This window comes from Borostomias antarcticus (assembly GCF_949987555.1).
Source record: "Borostomias antarcticus genome assembly, chromosome: 1".
NCBI lineage: Eukaryota > Metazoa > Chordata > Actinopteri > Stomiiformes > Stomiidae > Borostomias > Borostomias antarcticus.
This window is the reverse complement of record NC_140234.1, coordinates 14,044,324-14,062,474: the sequence shown is the minus strand read 5'-3', so window position 1 is coordinate 14,062,474 and position 18,151 is coordinate 14,044,324. Positions and strand designations below refer to the sequence as shown.

At 46.1% G+C, this 18,151-nt stretch overlaps 1 protein-coding gene across 1 annotated transcript; it reads left to right on the top strand.

Moving 5' to 3' along the window:
• Window positions 1–295: 295 nt before the first annotated feature.
• Window positions 296–17,104, top strand: calm3a (calmodulin 3a (phosphorylase kinase, delta)). The gene is made up of 6 exons (XM_084444700.1): window positions 296–546; window positions 4,634–4,664; window positions 5,079–5,222; window positions 10,373–10,479; window positions 14,612–14,747; window positions 15,183–17,104. The coding sequence occupies exons 1-6, from the start codon at window positions 544–546 to the stop codon at window positions 15,209–15,211; spliced, it is 450 nt and encodes a 149-aa protein (XP_084300826.1). The 5' UTR covers window positions 296–543; the 3' UTR covers window positions 15,212–17,104.
• Window positions 17,105–18,151: the final 1,047 nt, after the last annotated feature.

Sequence of the window (18,151 nt, the reverse complement as noted above, 5' to 3'; positions counted from 1 at the left end):
CCCAAACCAAGAGGGACCTGTGTTGTATTGAGCAGTTAGAAACTCTTCACATAGCCCACCAAAATTACATGTATAATAATGCATTATATATTTTGATATAAGCTACGGTTTGAATGTGCCACAGTGACAGACGGCTTTTAGTATTCTGTATCAAGCGCGTTTCATTCAAATAGTGCTATTATCAAAAAGGGTTTTGCAGGGTGTGTATTGAGCAACAACGATCGATATGGCAAGTGGAGCACAGTGCCGCAGGTTGGTGTGCAGGTTTCACATGAACAGGCTGCTGGCTCACACACGGGCTGGTGAGGTCATTTCGCGGAGCGATCAAGTGCAAATGAGGCCACATTGACAGCAGTGGGTTTCCGGGCAACTTCACTAGTCTTTCTAGTGCCTAATCTCCCACACGTGATAATATCACTGATATACAGCTAGCCATATCGAAGGCAATTTGAATACATTTGAAAGCTACACCAGCCGCCCAGAGGACACTGGCAAATTGGTTATCGTTATCTCCAAGGAACTTGTTGAAGACTTAACGGCACGATGGTGAGTGGCAACATCAACGACGAACACCACACCGACACGCTAGCACTAGCTAGCTAACAGAGTCTAGCTAGCTAACGAGCTAAAGGGAGCTTTGCACGTCCAAGTAATCGCTAGCACGTTAACGTTAGCAAACTGACCGACCGGGTTCATCATCTTTCAAACGTATAGCTAGCTAGGGTAGTAGTTACCCTAGTTTGGCCAAGGTTAGCTCACATAGCTAGTGCTAGCTAACGTTAACAGCTAGTTACCGATTATAACATGAGCTATGGCGTTACGTTACTAGCGTCGTTTCTTTCCGTGGTTGCTCAGTGTTGAGGTTACATTGCGGGATCATGGCACTCACTTCACTGGGAAGTTGATATGGTTTAATTGTATTCCTCTTATAACTTAAGACGAACAGATTATTAACAGTATTGTCGAGTTAGCCACTGCATTCAGGCAGCTAGCTGCGATAAGGTTGGTTAGCAAGCAAGGCCAAACGTTATGCTCTAGAGGCAACTGTTCATATAACCTCCGCCGGCCACTTAATCAGTGATATTCAAGCTCCAGCGCGGTGCCATCGTGACATATAGGATCTCTATTAGAAAGACACAAAATAGTTATGATCACATTTTTGGCAGTCGAATAGCTAAACATAGCTACGTACTGCTCACAGCTGATTCAAGCTTGCTATTGGTTCCTTCACTGGGGTCTTCTTGGATTGGGGTAAGGGGACGAGACCGAGAGGGTGGGCGTGGTGCTCAACCGCAGTGCTGCGTGGAGGAAAAAGATTTGGCAACCACCTGGTCGAAGAATATTTCATTTTTTACGTCTCCTGCGTTGAAGCATAACGAAAATGCACGATATAAAGACACAATAACCCCCTGTTGTTAACGGAGAGTTGTTGCCGCTTGTCCGCGCAATACGCGTTTGTTGCCGTGTTACATAATTCTGCAGTATTGTCTTTGTAGCGCAAGTTCAGTGTCAAAGCTTCCAAGGGCCCACGCCACGTTTGAGAGCCGCACACCGGAGTGCTGGCTGTTGCGTATTGCACCATAGCACCGATCCGCAGTATGCATTTCGTGAATGATATACTGTCGCCCCCCCCCCCCCCGCGCATTGAACTATTCGTGGCTGGTGCGGCAGTCAGACACGGCATCTGCGTGCATGCTAGAAAATATACTTCATAGGCCTCGTAATTTGTTGCGTGACAAAAGAATGTCTGTCTTCATGTGTTGCACTTCCCCAATCCCTCACAATTGCTGTTTTCAGGGCAGCTGAGGCACCGAAGTCTGTATTATTCAAGATAGTATGTTTCTGTTCTGCCTGCGCCAAAGCATTAGACACACAAGAATATAATGTTTATTCGCCATGTATAATAACTAAGGTACAGGTAAATTGGAATTCTAGTAATCGCTTGTCCTTAGAGTATCAGTGCTAATCAATTTCAATTCAATATTTTATTTGCAATGTCAACAACAAGTTGATAGGAATGTGTCTGGGTTCGCTCATCACATCAAACAAACATCAAAACAAATCGCACACAATACACACACTGTACAAGTGGCACAAACACACGTGGTAACATTAGCTCCTCATTCCAGGAGTTCCACAATTGCAAATCTGATGATCTTGCCTAGTAAAACAGGATGCGTCTGTCGCAGCTTGATCCTCCCACTCCCTTAAAGGAGTAGTAAATGGAAAATGCATGTTTAGTCCTGTTTTAAGGTTACTTATGATACAATGGTTCAGAACAAAACGTTGACAAAACTAGCACTTTTGAGAAAGTCTGATAATTGCTCTACCACCGTTTTGGTCATACAATGGATGTGGATGGGAACCTTGAAAAATCTTTCAAAAACATGTTAAACTCTTGATTTCAAAGCCAAGAAGCTCACCGAGGGGGTAATTGGTGTCCGTTGGTGTTCTGACATCAAATTCGCCGCAAAGTATGAATCCTGTAGGGTTTTATTGATCATTTTATGAAATCCAACTTGTATTGAAGCGACGTTGTAGATGTGTAGATCCATCCGCAGAGGGGATTCAGGAAGCGCAACTACTTACGGTAGCTATTGTTATTGTTTATATTGCTAGGCTACCTAGTTTGCGGACGTTTACACACATGTGCTGCGACTAAATAGTTCTATGCTAAATATTTAAAAAAGCCTTTCCAGATGAACTAGAATCTTACTTTATGGCGAATTATATGTCAGAACGCCAACTAACACCTCAGTGAGTTTCTTGTCTTTGAAATCGAGAGTTTATCATGTTTTTGAAAGATTTTTCAAGATGCCCACCCACATCCATTGTATGACCAAAACGGTGGTAGAGCAATTATCAGACTTTCTCAAAAGTGCTAGTTTTGTCAACGTTTTGATCTGAACCATTGTATATGATCATAAGTAACCTTAAAACAGGGCTAAACATGCATTTTCCCTTTACTACTCCTTTAATGTAAACACCAACAACATCAACACACAACATTCATTGGTGTATTGGATGAGTCTCAGTTACTTACTGCCCACTGCCCAGTTACTGTGTCGGTCTAAGTGCTAGTACAGCCTACAGCACAGGGCCCACTGTTGAGCCATTCAGCAATTCACACTGCAAAGACACATGGCTGTTGAGCCATTCAGCAATTCACACTGCAAAGACACATGGCTGCCTTGTACTCTGCTCTGAGCCACTGCTTGCTGCCATAACCTCCAGAACAGCGGGCATACTCTGCAGTCTGCTGTCTGCACATGCCACCCCCCACTTCTCCTTCTGCCTCTCCTCTATTTATTCTACCTCTCCTCTATTTATTCTACCTCTCCTCTCATTCTACCTCTCCTCTCCTCATTCTACCTCTCCTCTCCTCATTCTGCCTCTCCTCTCCTCATTCTGCCTCTCCTCTCCTCATTCTACCTCTCCTCTCCTCATTCTACCTCTCCTCTCCTCATTCTACCTCTCCTCTCCTTATTCTACCTCTCCTCTCCTCATTGTACCTTGCCTTCCTCCTTCTACCTCTCCTCTCCTCCTTCTACCTCTCCTCTCCTCCTACCTCTCCTCTCCTCATTCTACCTCACCTCTCATACTTCTTTCTCCTCATTCTACCTCTCCTCTCCTCATTCTACCTCCTCTTCTCATTCTTCTTTCTCCTTTCTTCATTCTACTTCTCCTTTCTTTATTCTCCTCTCCTCCTCTTTCCTCTCCTAATTCCCTCCCCTCTTTCCTCATTCTTCCTTTCTCCTTTCCCCTCTCTTTTCTTCTTTCCTCTCCTCCCCTCCGCTTTCGTCCCCTCTCCACCTCCCCTCTCTCCTCCCGATGACTCACAGGGATAGTGGAGACAGGGCTCATGACGCTGTCCTTCCCCAGACCGAGGGTGTGTGTGTGAATTTGGTCAGAATCATGTCTTGGGTTTGTCAAAGCACACTCAGACATGAATACCATTGAAAAAAACGGAGACATCGAGCCTTGCCTGTCTGTTGGATTGATGGCTTGCTACCATTATTGCATGTTATGCCTAAATGACATCACAAATTAGTCCACTTATTTCCTCTTATAGAATTTGTGCAAACGAACACACACTCAGGCAAAGTGGGTTCAGAGAGAGAGACTAAGAGGGGATGTTAATACTGAGTGTGCTACATTTGCGACCCTGATGACGCCTCCCTAATAATAGGCGTAGTGTGGGTATTTCAGGCAGGGTATTAATACCTGTCCTTTTTCACACTTCCTCAGCCCGGAGTGGCAGTGTTGGCCGCCTCACACAGGCCTGGTAAGACCTCCGCTGGTGATGCAGGAGGGAACCAGGCCTTTGCTGTTGAAGCTAACACACACACACACACACACTAACACATTCAAATACACACACACGCGCACACACAGAGCCAAAGAAAGTCCACTAGTCAGTGTTTGGCTGTCAATCATCCACATCAACTACTTTGAGTCATGGAAAGTTAAGTAGACCTAACGGCAGGCTGGAGATTGCAAAACTGATCAGTGAATTGACCTGCGCCCGGCAAAAAATGTTAATGCATTGGTCGTTGGCATTGTGATGTTGACTAAACTCTCGCCATCTCTCCCTTCCTCCCTCTCTCTCTCTCCCCCTCTCTCCTCTACCCAGGCTGACCAACTGACTGAAGAGCAGATTGCTGGTGAGTGAGTCCTGACAGTAACCCTGAATTGTAAGGTCTTACCCAATCACAGCTCTCCAAACCGATCCCAGTCACAAGGGGTGAAAGAGTTCATCACCGTGGTGATGTGAAGGCTTATGTTGTGCCCTTAACTCCTATACCCACATGTTGTACTTGGAAGACAATTGTGGCTGTTACAACCCTTTCTAGAGTTAGCTAGGTTATACTCTGACTGAAGATCATATGCCATTTAGAAAATCTGTTTATCCAAAGTGACTAGTGCAGTCACTGTAAGTGAATACATTTTCAGAATGGGTCCCCCTTTGGGATTCAAGCCTCTAACCACAACTCCCCCATAAGAATGTGTGTTACTGTGGTTGGTGTGTGTCTGTGATTCCCTGTTAAATGCCTAACTTGTATTGTGTGTGTGATCAGAGTTCAAGGAGGCGTTCTCCCTGTTTGATAAGGATGGAGACGGCACCATCACCACCAAGGAGCTGGGCACCGTCATGAGGTCGCTGGGTCAGAACCCCACGGAGGCTGAGCTCCAGGACATGATCAACGAGGTCGATGCTGATGGTGAGAGAGAGAGAGAGAGAGAGAGTGTGTGTGTGTGTGTTTGTGCATATTATAGGTATGATGTGTTAAGCCATTAGACCTCACTTCCTGTTTATGTGGCATTGAGTTGTCGATGAGTGGCGGCCATCTTAAATTCGGCTTATTGCCCCTTAGAGCAATCATATTAAGTAGGATGTCAAAGGGATGATGCGTTAAGCAGTTCAACCGCTCCGGGCCACTTACCTGCACTCAACGGTAAAGAGCGTGTGTCTCTAGCCTCAAGGGCTGAGTTGTGCGGCCCTTGGCGTGAATTGTGGCGTGGTGGCGAGACTCCGCCCTCTCAGATAAGAGTCGGTCGGGGCCAGGTCAGTGACCCCCAGGCCATCCCCATGCAGCCTCCGGTGAAGGCCGCGTGCCTCTAGCCCGCTCAGGGGCCGAGCAGTAGCTGTGGAGGTGTAGGTATGGAAGTTGAGGTGAGAAGCAGTATCTGTGGAGGTGTTTGTAGGGACACAAGGACACATGCTCAGTGACAGCTTACAACTACTACATGCTCAAGTTACAACTACTGGTAGTACGATGCTCAAAAATAGATTAGACCACTCATTATGACTCATACAGTTTTAATAAGTTCAATAACTCAAAAAGTACAAAAGTATCCAAATGAGTTTACAGCCTCAATAAGATTCTGAATATTTCTTTGAATTTAAGGAAGTTAGGAAGGAAGTTAGTAAGGAAGGAAGGTAGGAATATAAACGCTACCACAGTAGCCATATTTTTTATTTTTATTTAACCTTTATTTATACAGGTAAAAAACACATTGAGTTCAGAAGACTCATTTACAAGTGTGACCTGTTCACAATCATTCAACACTCGTTTCACTAAATTACAAACAACAGGACAGAATTACAAATAAAACATACAGGACTATGTGTAACAATAACAACAATGGAAGTCTAAAAGTGCAAAGTGCATGGGGGATGAGAACAGGGGAGAGTTATCTTGGAGTGCAAGAACATGATATTGGCACACTCACTAAATCAAGCAATAGTCGCTTAAACCTTTTGAAAGAGATCAAATTTGACAACTTAAGACTCAGTTGTAAAGAGTTCCAAGAGGAAGGGGCTGCATATGAAAATGCTCTTTTGCCTCTCTCAGTGCGGACCAGGGGGATGGAGTACGTTATGATGTCCTGAGAACGAAGGCCGTAGGTGGAGTGTTTGCGCGAAAGGAGAGTAGATAAGTAGGTGGGAAGCAGACCAAGAATGGATTTGTAAATGAAAATGTACCAGTGATGGGTTCGGCGAATGGAGAGAGATGGCCAGTTAACCAGAGAGTATAACACACAATGGTGTGTGAGTGCTTTACAGCCTGTAATGAAACGTAGCGCGCTATGGTAGGCTGCATCCAGATGTTGTAGACAGCTAGCAGAGGCATTCATGTACAGGACATCACCGTAGTCCAGGAGAGGCAAAAAGGTGGCAGCAACCAGGCGTTTCCTTGCTGCAGCTGAGAAACATGACTTGTTTCTAAAGAAAAAACTCAGTTTTAGCTTAAGTTTCTTTAAAAGATTGTCTAGGTGCAGCTTGAAGGAGAGGCTGTCATCAAGATGAATGCCAAGGTATTTGTAGCTAGACACAAGCTCAATAGGGGTACCCTGACGAGATATAATGTCAGGAAGAGCAGCTGGCCCCCGCTTGTTATTCGTGAATACCATGACTTTAGTCTTCCCTGCATTCAATACCAGCCTGAGCTGAGACATCTGGGACTGTAGGGTATCAAAAGCTGTCTGTAGAGACTCCAGAGCACGGATGATGGAAGATGCAAAACAGTACATGATTGTGTCATCCGCGTATAAATGAACCGTAGCATTTGCAATAAACCCTATTTCATTTATATAGATGGTGAAGAGGGTTGGTCCCAAGACAGAGCCCTGTGGCACCCCATTTAAGACAGTGAGCATGCTGGATGAGAGGTCACCAAACTGCACAGACTGCTTACGTTGGGACAAGTAGTTGGTGAACCAGCCTACGGCATGAGAGGACAGACCAATATCAAGGAGGCGCTGGCATAGGAAGGCGTGATTGACGGTGTCAAAAGCTTTAGATAGGTCGATAAAGATTGCAGCGCAGTGATTCTTCCTATCTAAGGCCTCTGTAATGTCGTTTACGACTTTAACAGCGGCAGACACTGTGCTATGGTGCTTCCTAAACCCAGACTGAAAGGGTGAGAGGATGTCATGTGACTCCAAGAAGTCCTTGAGCTGGACATTAATTAGTCGCTCAAGGACCTTGGCTAAGACAGAGAGCTTAGAAATTGGCCTGTAATTGTTTAAACATTTGGAATCACCACCCTTCAGGAGCGGAAGCACAAAAGCAGTTTTCCAGACCTCTGGGATGACATTATTGGAAATAGTTAAGTTAAAAATGTGTGTAATAGGTTCTGCAATGATATCTGCAGCCAGTCGCAAAAATAGAGGTGGAAGATTGTCGGGACCAGATGATTTCCTAGGGTCTAGCTCCGTTAAGGCTTTCCAAACATCACCAACAAGGAGTGGAGAAAACGAAAAGGAATGGTGCCCAGAAAGACCACTAGTGGTCCTAGCCGAAAAAGGGGGATTGGACGGGGCAGAATTTGAATTTGTTCCTGGCAAGGAATCAAATAATAAACCAGAGGCTATAAAGTGTTTGTTGAAGCAGTTTAACATCTCTGATTTATCAAACACTGGGATCGAGTTGTCAATGATATGGGGGGGTAACTCAGCAGGACCAGAGTCGACTGAGAGTGACTTCACTGTTTTCCAAAATCTCCTGGGATCATTAAGATTGTCAGTGGTCTGAGAGAGATAGAATTCACTTTTTGCTTTTTTAACACAAGCAGTGAAGCTATTTCTCGCTTGGCGAAAGGAGAGCCAATCTGTCTCAGAGCCGGACTGCCTGGCAGCGGCCCAGAGCTGGTTCCTTTTGTGAAGAAGGGATGTCAAGTCGCTGGTGAACCAGGGATTGTTTCGACCTTTCACCCGGAAACGACGAAAAGGAGCATGCTTGTTGATAAGAGGGAGAAAGCTATTGTGGAAATATTCCCATGCAAAATCAACATCACCAAGCAGGAGAATGCGATCCCATCTGACCTGCTGCAGGTCATGAAGGAAAGCTTGCTCTGAGAAATTCTTCAGATCTCTTTTCTGGATGACACGGGGTTTAGAGCGGGGTATTTTGCAGTCCCTAATAGCTCCAATTACACAGTGGTCACTGAGGTCATTTGCAAAGACACTAGTTATAGTGAATTTATGAGGCTTATTTGTGATAATTAAGTCAAGTAGTGTAGATTTGTCTGCACACTTGGAATTGAGACGTGTGGGACCTTCAACGATTTGAGTGAAAGCTAGGGACAAGCAATAAGCTTTAAAGTCGTCTGAGGCTGAGGAGAGCCAATCCCAGTTCAGGTCCCCTATAAGGACGATTTCATTAAAATGAAGCTGAGACAGGAGCTGTATTAAGGAGGGTAGAGTATCTGAGGAGGCTGATGGGGGCCTATAACAGCCAACAACAGTTAAATACTGACCTCCAGACAGATCTACATTCATGGCTAATAGTTCAAATTGCTTTGCTACAGATGTAACGAGCATAACATGAGCAGAGAGAGAAGATCTAACATATATAGCCACGCCCCCACCTCTTCGTGGCCGATCAGAGCGGTAGATATTAAATCCATCCAGTGCAACATCCCTGTCTGATATGGACTTGGAGAGCCAGGTCTCAGAAACTACAATAATGTGCGCGCCAGTCGAATCTGCCCATATACGCATCATGTCCATTTTAGGTAAAAGACTGCGTGCATTAATGTGAATAAAACGCAATCCGTGCATATTCTTAAAATCATATGGCGAATTGCAAATGGTAGGCTGAACAAACATGGGGCCAGGATTAGGCTGTACATTTCCAGAAATTAAAAGCAATAAAAGAATAAAAAGTCTCTTTCTCGCCGTGGGTGGGGGGGTCAGCTGAGAGTGAGAGTCTTTGGAAGCGATGACGTCCAGGGAAGCGTCCACAGAAGGAATCATGAAACAGTCTTTCAGAACAGCGAGGCTGAGAAGCCGCCGCCAGCTTGCAGAGACTGCATGGCTGAGAGAGTTCAGGACAGAGTGGAGTGGAGGCTGAGAGAATAGGCCAGCATCAAAAGCAAGCGTTTCACCGCGCGGGGTGACCAGCTGGGAAGACAGGTCTTCCGACGCGCAGGTCCCAGCAGAGTCCCATCCAGTTAAGAAACTGAACACGGCAATAGTGATCCACAACATTGTCCTTAAAAAATAGTCCAGAATATTGAAAAAAATGTCCACAGAGCTAGCCACCTGGCTAAAGGCAAGCCAAGCTAGCTCCTCAAGCGAGTGTCACGAGCAATGAATGAGCCCGTCAGCTGTAGCCTAGACTGAGAGTGAGTTCGCAGGCCCACCCTACAGCTTTAGCCTATAGCCCAAGTTGTTTGGTCTTAAAACAGTCACTTTTCATGAATCACCGTAGTAAAAACATAACGTGTTTAGAATCAAACCAAGTTTAATTCATGAAATTCGTATTCAAAAGGTTTGGATAAAAGTTGAGAACCGTAGAGTAGGGCGCCGGCCAAACGCCGAGCGAATAGGGCTACCTGCAGATCAGCTATATGCTGCAGCCCTAGAAGGTCTTAAGAGCAAACTTTTCTTGGTTCGCCGTTGTAAAAAAGCATTGTATGCTTAAAAGCAGGCCGAGCTTAATTCATCAGTTATTATAAAAATGTTTAGATCCATATATAGTAGCCTATATCCTGTCAAACGCTGGGCGAGTAAGGCTTTCCGCAGCTCGGCTGTAGGCTGTAGCCTATAGCTCAAGTTGTTTGTTTGGTCTTCAGAATCGGAACAATTGATTCGCCGATGTAAAACAACGTATGTAGGATATAAAGCATGAATAAAATCAAGCCGGGTTTAATTCATTAAGTCGTTTAAAATCGGTACTTTACCAGCGAAATAAAAGTTTGAAAAGTAGCCGAAACAGGCGAGAGCTCCGTGCGCAAACGTTGTCCTTGCAGCAGAACTTCCTGTTCACTTCGAGGTGAGGTAAAAGGGTGCCTGTACCTTTAAGAGAGCCTGCTTGTCTCCCCAAATTTGAAACATCCCATCACCTCATCTTGTCTGTCTCCAGGTAACGGCACGATTGACTTCCCAGAGTTCCTGACCATGATGGCGAGGAAGATGAAGGATACGGACAGCGAGGAAGAGATCAGGGAAGCCTTCAGGGTCTTTGACAAGGTATGGTGTCCACTGGGTGAGGCCAGTACTGGAGGAAAGATAGTCAACCTTCGGAGTGTTCAACAAGGCAGGAGGTCTCTCGTGGACACAGGATCTAACCAGAGCTGTGTATAGTGTGGAGGAGTTGGGCACAGTAATGGGCAGTAAGATGGCACAGTAATGGGCAGTAAGATGGCACATTAATGGGCAGTAAGATGGCACAGTAATGGGCAGTAAGATGGCACAGTAATGGGCAGTAAGATGGCACAGTAATGGGCAGTAAGATGGCACAGTAATGGGCAGTAAGATGGCACAGTAATGGGCAGTAAGATGGCACAGTAATGGGCAGTCAGCGTTCCACAGAATTTGTCAGCGTTTGGAGGTTTGTAATCCCCTCAGTGGTCCCAGTGTTGTCAGGGGTGCAAACTTGTCACCTTTCAGCGAAATCTGCCATTTTGATTCAAAAATAGGACATTTGTGTGATTTGTGTAGATCGGCTGACTTTTAGAAATGGGGGGGGGGGGGGGTCTGAGTCTGTGAGAGCAGAGTCATGCGGAATGAAATAAGAAGAGGTTTTCTGAGTTGACAAAAGAAAGGCTTCTGTGTTTAGAGCCTTACTCTCTTCTAGCTATAGCTGTCTGGCTACAGTAGCTAGCACTTGTAGCGAGCTAGGCTGACGACGCGAGCTAGTGGCCTGTTTAGCTAAATGGGTAACGTTAATTAGAGGAGGGGATTTGATAAGGTAGTGCACTTTAGCATGTGTACGGTTCGTTTGGGGCTATAATGCTACACATCCATCTATTTTGTACCACGATAAGCTATAGGGCTGATAGTAGCCTAGCAAAATCAATCAAAAGCTTGAAATGTCAAAAAAAAGGTTTTGGCTGTTTCTACCAAACGGCCTAGTCTCGCTTGCCGGGCCGTGGAGCCTAACCGTCTGCTCCACAACAGGCTCACTGTAACAGCAGAGCCTCCCGCCGGCTCAACTCAAGACACCCTTCTGTGCCGCCGCACGGGGTCTCCTGCAGCAATGCAGAGATCTTAACATCAGCGAGGCAGGATGGGCGGACCACACCTGGCGTGCGGAGTGGGAGGAGAACACCTCCAGACTCCCTGATTTCATTCCAGGCCGCCTGTCCTTCCCCTCCCGGAATGGACTTATCCAAACCGGCGTGGGTGAGGCTTAATCGCCTCAGGACCGGCGTCGGACGCTTCCACTCATCGATGCACAGATGGGGCTTGGTATCCTGTGCGGCGTGCGAGTGTGGCGCTGAGGAACAAACCGCAGACCATGTCATCCAGGACTGTCCGATATATCGGACAACCAATGGAGTGCGTGGCCTGAGGGTTGTGGATGACGAAACGGTGACATGGCTCCTGGAGGTGTGCCCGAATATATAGCCCGGGTGACCCCTCACCCAGGCTCAGGGTGGTAAAAGGATAGTCCCTCGGCCCCGAGCCTGGGGGGTAGTGAAACATCTACACCCAAACGAAGAAGCCTAGTCCACAAGGATGTTAAGGGGGGTGCGGGGGGCACGCCCCTGGACCCCTTTAGGGGGTTCGCATCTTTGCCACCTTTTTCACCCCTCATGAGTGCCCCCCTGCACCCCTGGCTCTAGAGGCGTGCTCTCCTGTGTAGTGTAGTATTGTGTAGGGCTGTGTGTCCTGTAGTGTAGTATTGTGTAGGGCTGTGTGTCCTGTAGTGTAGTATTGTGTAGGGCTGTGTGTCCTGTAGTGTAGTATTGTGTAGGGCTGTGTGTCCTGTAGTGTAGTAGTATTGTGTAGGGCTGTGTGTCCTGTAGTGTAGTATTGTGTAGGGCTGTGTGTCCTGTAGTGTAGTATTGTGTAGGGCTGTGTGTCCTGTAGTGTAGTAGTATTGTGTAGGGCTGTATGTCCTGTAGTGTAGTATTGTGTAGGGCTGTGTGTCCTGTAGTGTAGTATTGTGTAGGGCTGTGTGTCCTGTAGTGTAGTATTGTGTAGGGCTGTGTGTCCTGTAGTGTAGTATTGTGTAGGGCTGTGTGTCCTGTAGTGTAGTATTGTGTAGGGCTGTGTGTCCTGTAGTGTAGTATTGTGTAGGGCTGTGTGTCCTGTAGTGTAGTATTGTGCAGGGCTGTGCTGTGTAGTGCCTTAGCTACCGTACTGGCTGTGGTGTAACCCTCAGTTCGTCCTCGTCCTCCTCGTGTCTCCTAACAATGAGAGAGGGAGAGAGAGGGAGTGGGAGCAGGAGAGAGAGAGAAGAGGCCTTTGTTTTGATGACAGGGAGCTTGTACTGCGTTCCATTTGGCTCGTGAAGTGGTGATTTACGAGATACCACTCCCGCAGTCTTAACTGGAACACCCCTCCCGACTTGTTTTCTCCACTCATGAACTCGTACCGCTCGCCCCTACCCCCAGTTCGCTCTGGAAGTCGTGAACAAGATGGCCGCTCCCTACGTATCTACGTGAAACTTAAGTAATACTGTTTTATTAGCATTTCTGTTTTATTTGTATCTCATTAAATCAGTCGTAAACACAGTATTCCCCAATTGTTAATCTCAGGACATGTCCGCTACCTCTTTTGTATGCGCAAAATACCACGTAGTGCAGCAAACGAAGCTAGTTGACGTCCATCTTCGTTTTGAGCTGTTGGTGTCTACTGTGACGCGGTGACCTCGTGGTTGACGTCCACCTCCCACCTCACCACTTCCCGCTCAAATGGAACGCACCACTAGTACTGTCTCTCCCCACTCAAATGGAACGCACCACTAGTACTGTCTCTCCCCGCTCAAATGGAACGCACCACTAGTACTGTCTCTCCCCGCTGCAGGCAGATGGACAGGCAGACACAGGCACGGAGAGAGAGACAGGCAGGCAGAGAGACAGGCAGGCAGAGAGACAGGCAGGCAGAGAGACAGGCAGGCAGAGAGACAGGCAGGCAGAGAGAGACAGGCACGCAGAGAGAGACAGGCACGCAGAGAGAGACAGGCACCCAGAGAGACAGGCACCCAGAGAGACAGGCACGCAGAGAGACAGGCACCCAGAGAGACAGGCACGCAGAGAGACAGGCACCCAGAGAGACAGGCACCCAGAGAGACAGGCAGGCAGAGAGAGGTAGACGGGCAGATCTATGGATGCCGGTAGGAAGAGAGAAAGAGAGGCAGGAACATGTAGCACTGCAGCTGTAATCAGAGTCACAAGCTAACAGGCAGAGCTCTGCGCCAGCTGCTCGCGTTGCTCAGCACTGGGCTTCCTGCGGCCTGGAACAACGCAGCCCTTTCACACCCATCATCCGCATGCGCGCACGTGTCTCTTCTATACAAAGGATGGGGACATGGATATATTTGCATCTTCCGCAGAGCTTGTGTGTGACTGTGAAAGATCATTTTGTTTGTCTGTAGACACCCTGTGTCTGTTGGGTCTGACCCGTTCATCCAAGGACACACACCCTGTAGCTGTAGGAGAGAGGCGAGAGGAAGCACACTGGAAAGGGGTTTGCGTTTGCGGAGACAGTGGTGATGATGAATACTCATGCTGGCTGGACCACATGACTCCCTCCCTGCTGTGTCATAGTAAACAGATGGGGCTGTGCGGCTCTCTTGATTCCCCAATTGCGGATTGTGACTTTTTTAAATTTTTATATTGTATTTATCGTATTTTCACACACGTATGGTCACACAAACACCATGACAACACAGGAAGGACACGAAGAAATAAAATAAAATACACACATATACAACAACCATCAATACAAACATAACAAAACAAAGACGAGACAAACAACAACACAGTAATACTCACATACTGTACAACAACCATCAATACAAACATGTAAAGACATAACAAAGAAACAGACAAAACAAAGACAAGAAAAACCACTAAACACACAAGTAAATTACCAGCCTATATTACACCTGCCTGGATTCCATAAAATCAATGTGGTTTCCAAGTTTGTAAAAATTAATCTTGTTTACACCTATTGTTATAATAAATTCCGTCAAGGGGAATGTAATTTGAAAGTTCATTAAGCCATTGCGTAATGGATGGGGGAGTAGAACATTTCCAGTGTCTGGTAAAACATTTCCTAGCTGCAAATAAAGCAAGATCAATATATCTTTTTTGGTATCTTTTTTGGATTGTGACTTTAACCCGCTGGCCCTCCCTGCCGCCCCCTGCAGGATGGAAATGGCTACATCAGCGCGGCTGAGCTGAGGCACGTGATGACCAACCTGGGAGAGAAGCTGACGGACGAGGAGGTGGACGAGATGATCAGGGAGGCCGACATAGACGGAGACGGACAGGTCAACTACGAGGGTGAGAGGGTCCTCCGTCCGTCCTTCCTCCTCTTCCTCATTCATCTTCATCCTCGTCCTCTCTGTCCTTCCTTTACCTCCTCCTTAATCGTACTCCTTCCTCCTTGTCGCAGCTTGGTTGTGTCTCTCTCCCTCTCTCTCTCTCTCTCTCTCTCTCTCTCTCTCTCTCTCTCTCTCTCTCTCTCTCACTCACTCACTCACTCACTCACTCACTCACTCACTCTCTCTCTCTCTCTCTCTCTCTCTCTCTCTGTCTCTTCTTCTCTACTTTCTACTTTCCCCTCTCTCTACCTCCGACTCCTCTTATTAACACATGTGTTTTGTGGATGATGCCACTGTACCCATCATGCTTGGTGATGTTGTCATCGTGTATTTCAGACTCCCCTCCCTGTCGTGGATGTGTCTCCTCATGTCTCTCCTCTTCTCCTCCTTGCAGAGTTTGTCCAGATGATGACAGCGAAGTGAAGCGGAGTGTGTGTGCACTCTCACACCTTCCTCTCTTACATTGCTTGTCCTCTTAAGATCGCTCTTGTCTTAAAGAAAAAAAACAAAAAACATAATAATAAAACCCCAAAACGCTTAAAACTCCCAAAAATATTTACAACGTGCAACAATTCTGTAATTGTGGTTTTTGAGGAAATCCAACTACTACTGCTTCTGAGGTGTCTGTCTGAAGAACAAGTGCAGATGAATCTCTAGAGAAGTTTCTGGACCGGGCTTTACGAGGCCCGAGGCCTTTGATCCAGACTTAGACCCTGGAGGACCCTCCTAGATCCTATCCTGAATAAATTAGAGGAAAGAGCGAAACCGGAGACAGGGACATCACAAGCCCCCCCAGGCCAGCAATGGCTGTCTCCTCCTCGCTTAGACAAGCTCATTAATCAAGTGTGTTTTCAGGCCCATAATACCAATTTGACAGTGTCACTTGCACTAAACAAGCAGTGCTGATTTCTAACTCTGAATCGGGTTCAAAGTATCCTTCTTGCATGCACCCTTTTGTGGCAGATCTTTGTCACAATCAGATGGTTCTGGTCCCCATTGGAGATTGTGGGTTGTGTACACACTGGAGGTATATACATAAATATATAAACTATGTATTTGTAAATTATGTGTCACTAACGGTTATCGATGCAAGAGAGAGAAGCATTTCAGCGGAGGATGCTGTATTCATGGTTGGTTGAGAAGAGAATTCTTCCGTCCTGGTTGGTGTGTGTGAGGAGTAGATGATGAAACTGCTCGGTTCTGTTTACTTCTGGTTTTCTTTTCGTTTTGAGACAGACCGTTGTTTTTGTTCTGTTTGCTCTGAGACGGGACTTTTATTTTGGAAAAGGCTCAGTTCCAGGAAGTAGGCAGATGTACAGTTTCAGGATGTTGATTCTGGCACTAAGAGAGCGTCACTGAAAATATATTTAATCTGCTATCAACAGATATCCTGATACCAATATATAGATGTTAATGCCTTTTAACTGTATATCATCGGATATTAAATGTATTCAACTTAAAACGTTTGGTCACAAAAAGATATTAGTGTGTTAGTTGTAAACTTTGCATTGATGTTGTAGGACCTATGCGATGTTTTCTCCTGAGTTTTGAACTGTGCCATAATACTCCAAAAGCCTCAACCTCCTGGCAAGATGACTTGTAGTAAATTAGACTAATAAATATATCTCTCTCTCTCTATATATATATATATATATATCCTGTGTGTGTGTGTATATATATATATATATATATATATTACACACACACACACATATATATATATATATATATATGCATAACAGTATATATACAGTAAAAACATATATTTGCACTTTGGTGTAAGTAAACAGTATATTTGAGGAAAAAAAGTAGTTTAAAAAAAGAAAAAGAAACCAAATGTTGCTGTTGCCACTGCTAGAACAACTCACATGTCTGATCCTCACATTGTAGTCAGTGATTCAACCCATAGTCTGTGATCCACCTCTGCTTGCTACAGTACCAGAGTATGTATACTCACTATCACAAACATGCTTCTTTTGTTGGGTGGGGGATGGATAGCATCCAAATGAAAAATAAATGAAATCAGTTTTATCAGAAGAGGAGTTGAGGGGTCACGCTTTCAATCGCACCGGGTTGGTTTTACTGTCTCTAGATGTTCTTGGAATGATATGAAAGCTGGCAGAGGTGTTGATTACTTCCTCAGAACACTAAACCTAGCCTTAGCTTTGTGTGTTGAGTAGCTTTTGTTGGTTAGCCCTTAGTTGGACTGTTGGTAAGACCAGGTTAAGGACTGTTAACTTATGGAAATAACTTATAATATAAATATAAATACAAAAGATGTGTAGTGTTTTTCATGAATCAATAAATTCACCAAATCTTTAAACATGACAGCTTCTTTTTTTGTCTTATTGAGTGTTTATCGATGAACAGAAACATCTCAAAATTAACCATTGATCCTGAAGGTAAGATGGAGAATGGGGTGACTGTGCCATGGATCGAGTCCACTTCAGCCGGTGTCCCCGTCTCCCATCTCAGTCTCCCTGTCAGCATACCCGCCTCTGTCCCCATCCCTGCTGGTGTCCCCGTCTCCCATCTCCGTCTCCCTGTCAGCATACCCGCCTCTGTCCCCATCCCTGCTGGTGTCCCCGTCTCCCATCTCTGTCTCCCTGTCAGCATTCCCGCCTCTGTCCCCATCCCTGCTGTTGTCCCCGTCTCCCATCTCTGTCAGCATTCCCCACCTGCCCGGCTGTCTCACTCCCAACGATTCCCAACGTCCGCCTCCCTGTTCTCAGGACCTGAGATTCCCCGTCACTCCCAGCGAGGCAGGGCAGCTCACATCCGACCTCCGTTAACAGGCGCTATCCTCCGCACTCCCCGGGCTACTGTATATCTGGCAGCTTGTGGGATTGGAGGCTGTGATAATGTGGGACAACCAGGGTCGTAGCCTCTCACCCCGCCCCTGACTGACGGGGCCACTGGCCAACGGGGTGGGGTTCATCTGGTTCAGGCGGATATGACTGGGTGTTGCGCCGCTGCCTGTTGGTGCTAATTGTGTGTGTAGCAGTAAGGAGCCCAGGTGAATATTTTTTGGGGGGAGTGGGAGAGGCTCATTCACCAGGATGGCCCTCTGAACCTTTCCACCCTGGAATGATCAGGCCTGGTGTGATGATGCTGGTGTCTGGTTGTGTAATGTGGACCCAGGTGAATCACTGGCATGGGATATCAGCAGCTGTAAAAACAAAATTGTTTTCCTGTATGGTAGTCTACAACTAATATTACACATTATTTTCACAACACAAATGTAAATTCAGCACAATCCTAACCCATTAATATTAATTGATTCTAGCATGTATAGTGGAAATCATATTCCTAGCAGGCTACTTACAGTTCTGAATATCCTTTTCTGCAACTCACCCAGTGAAT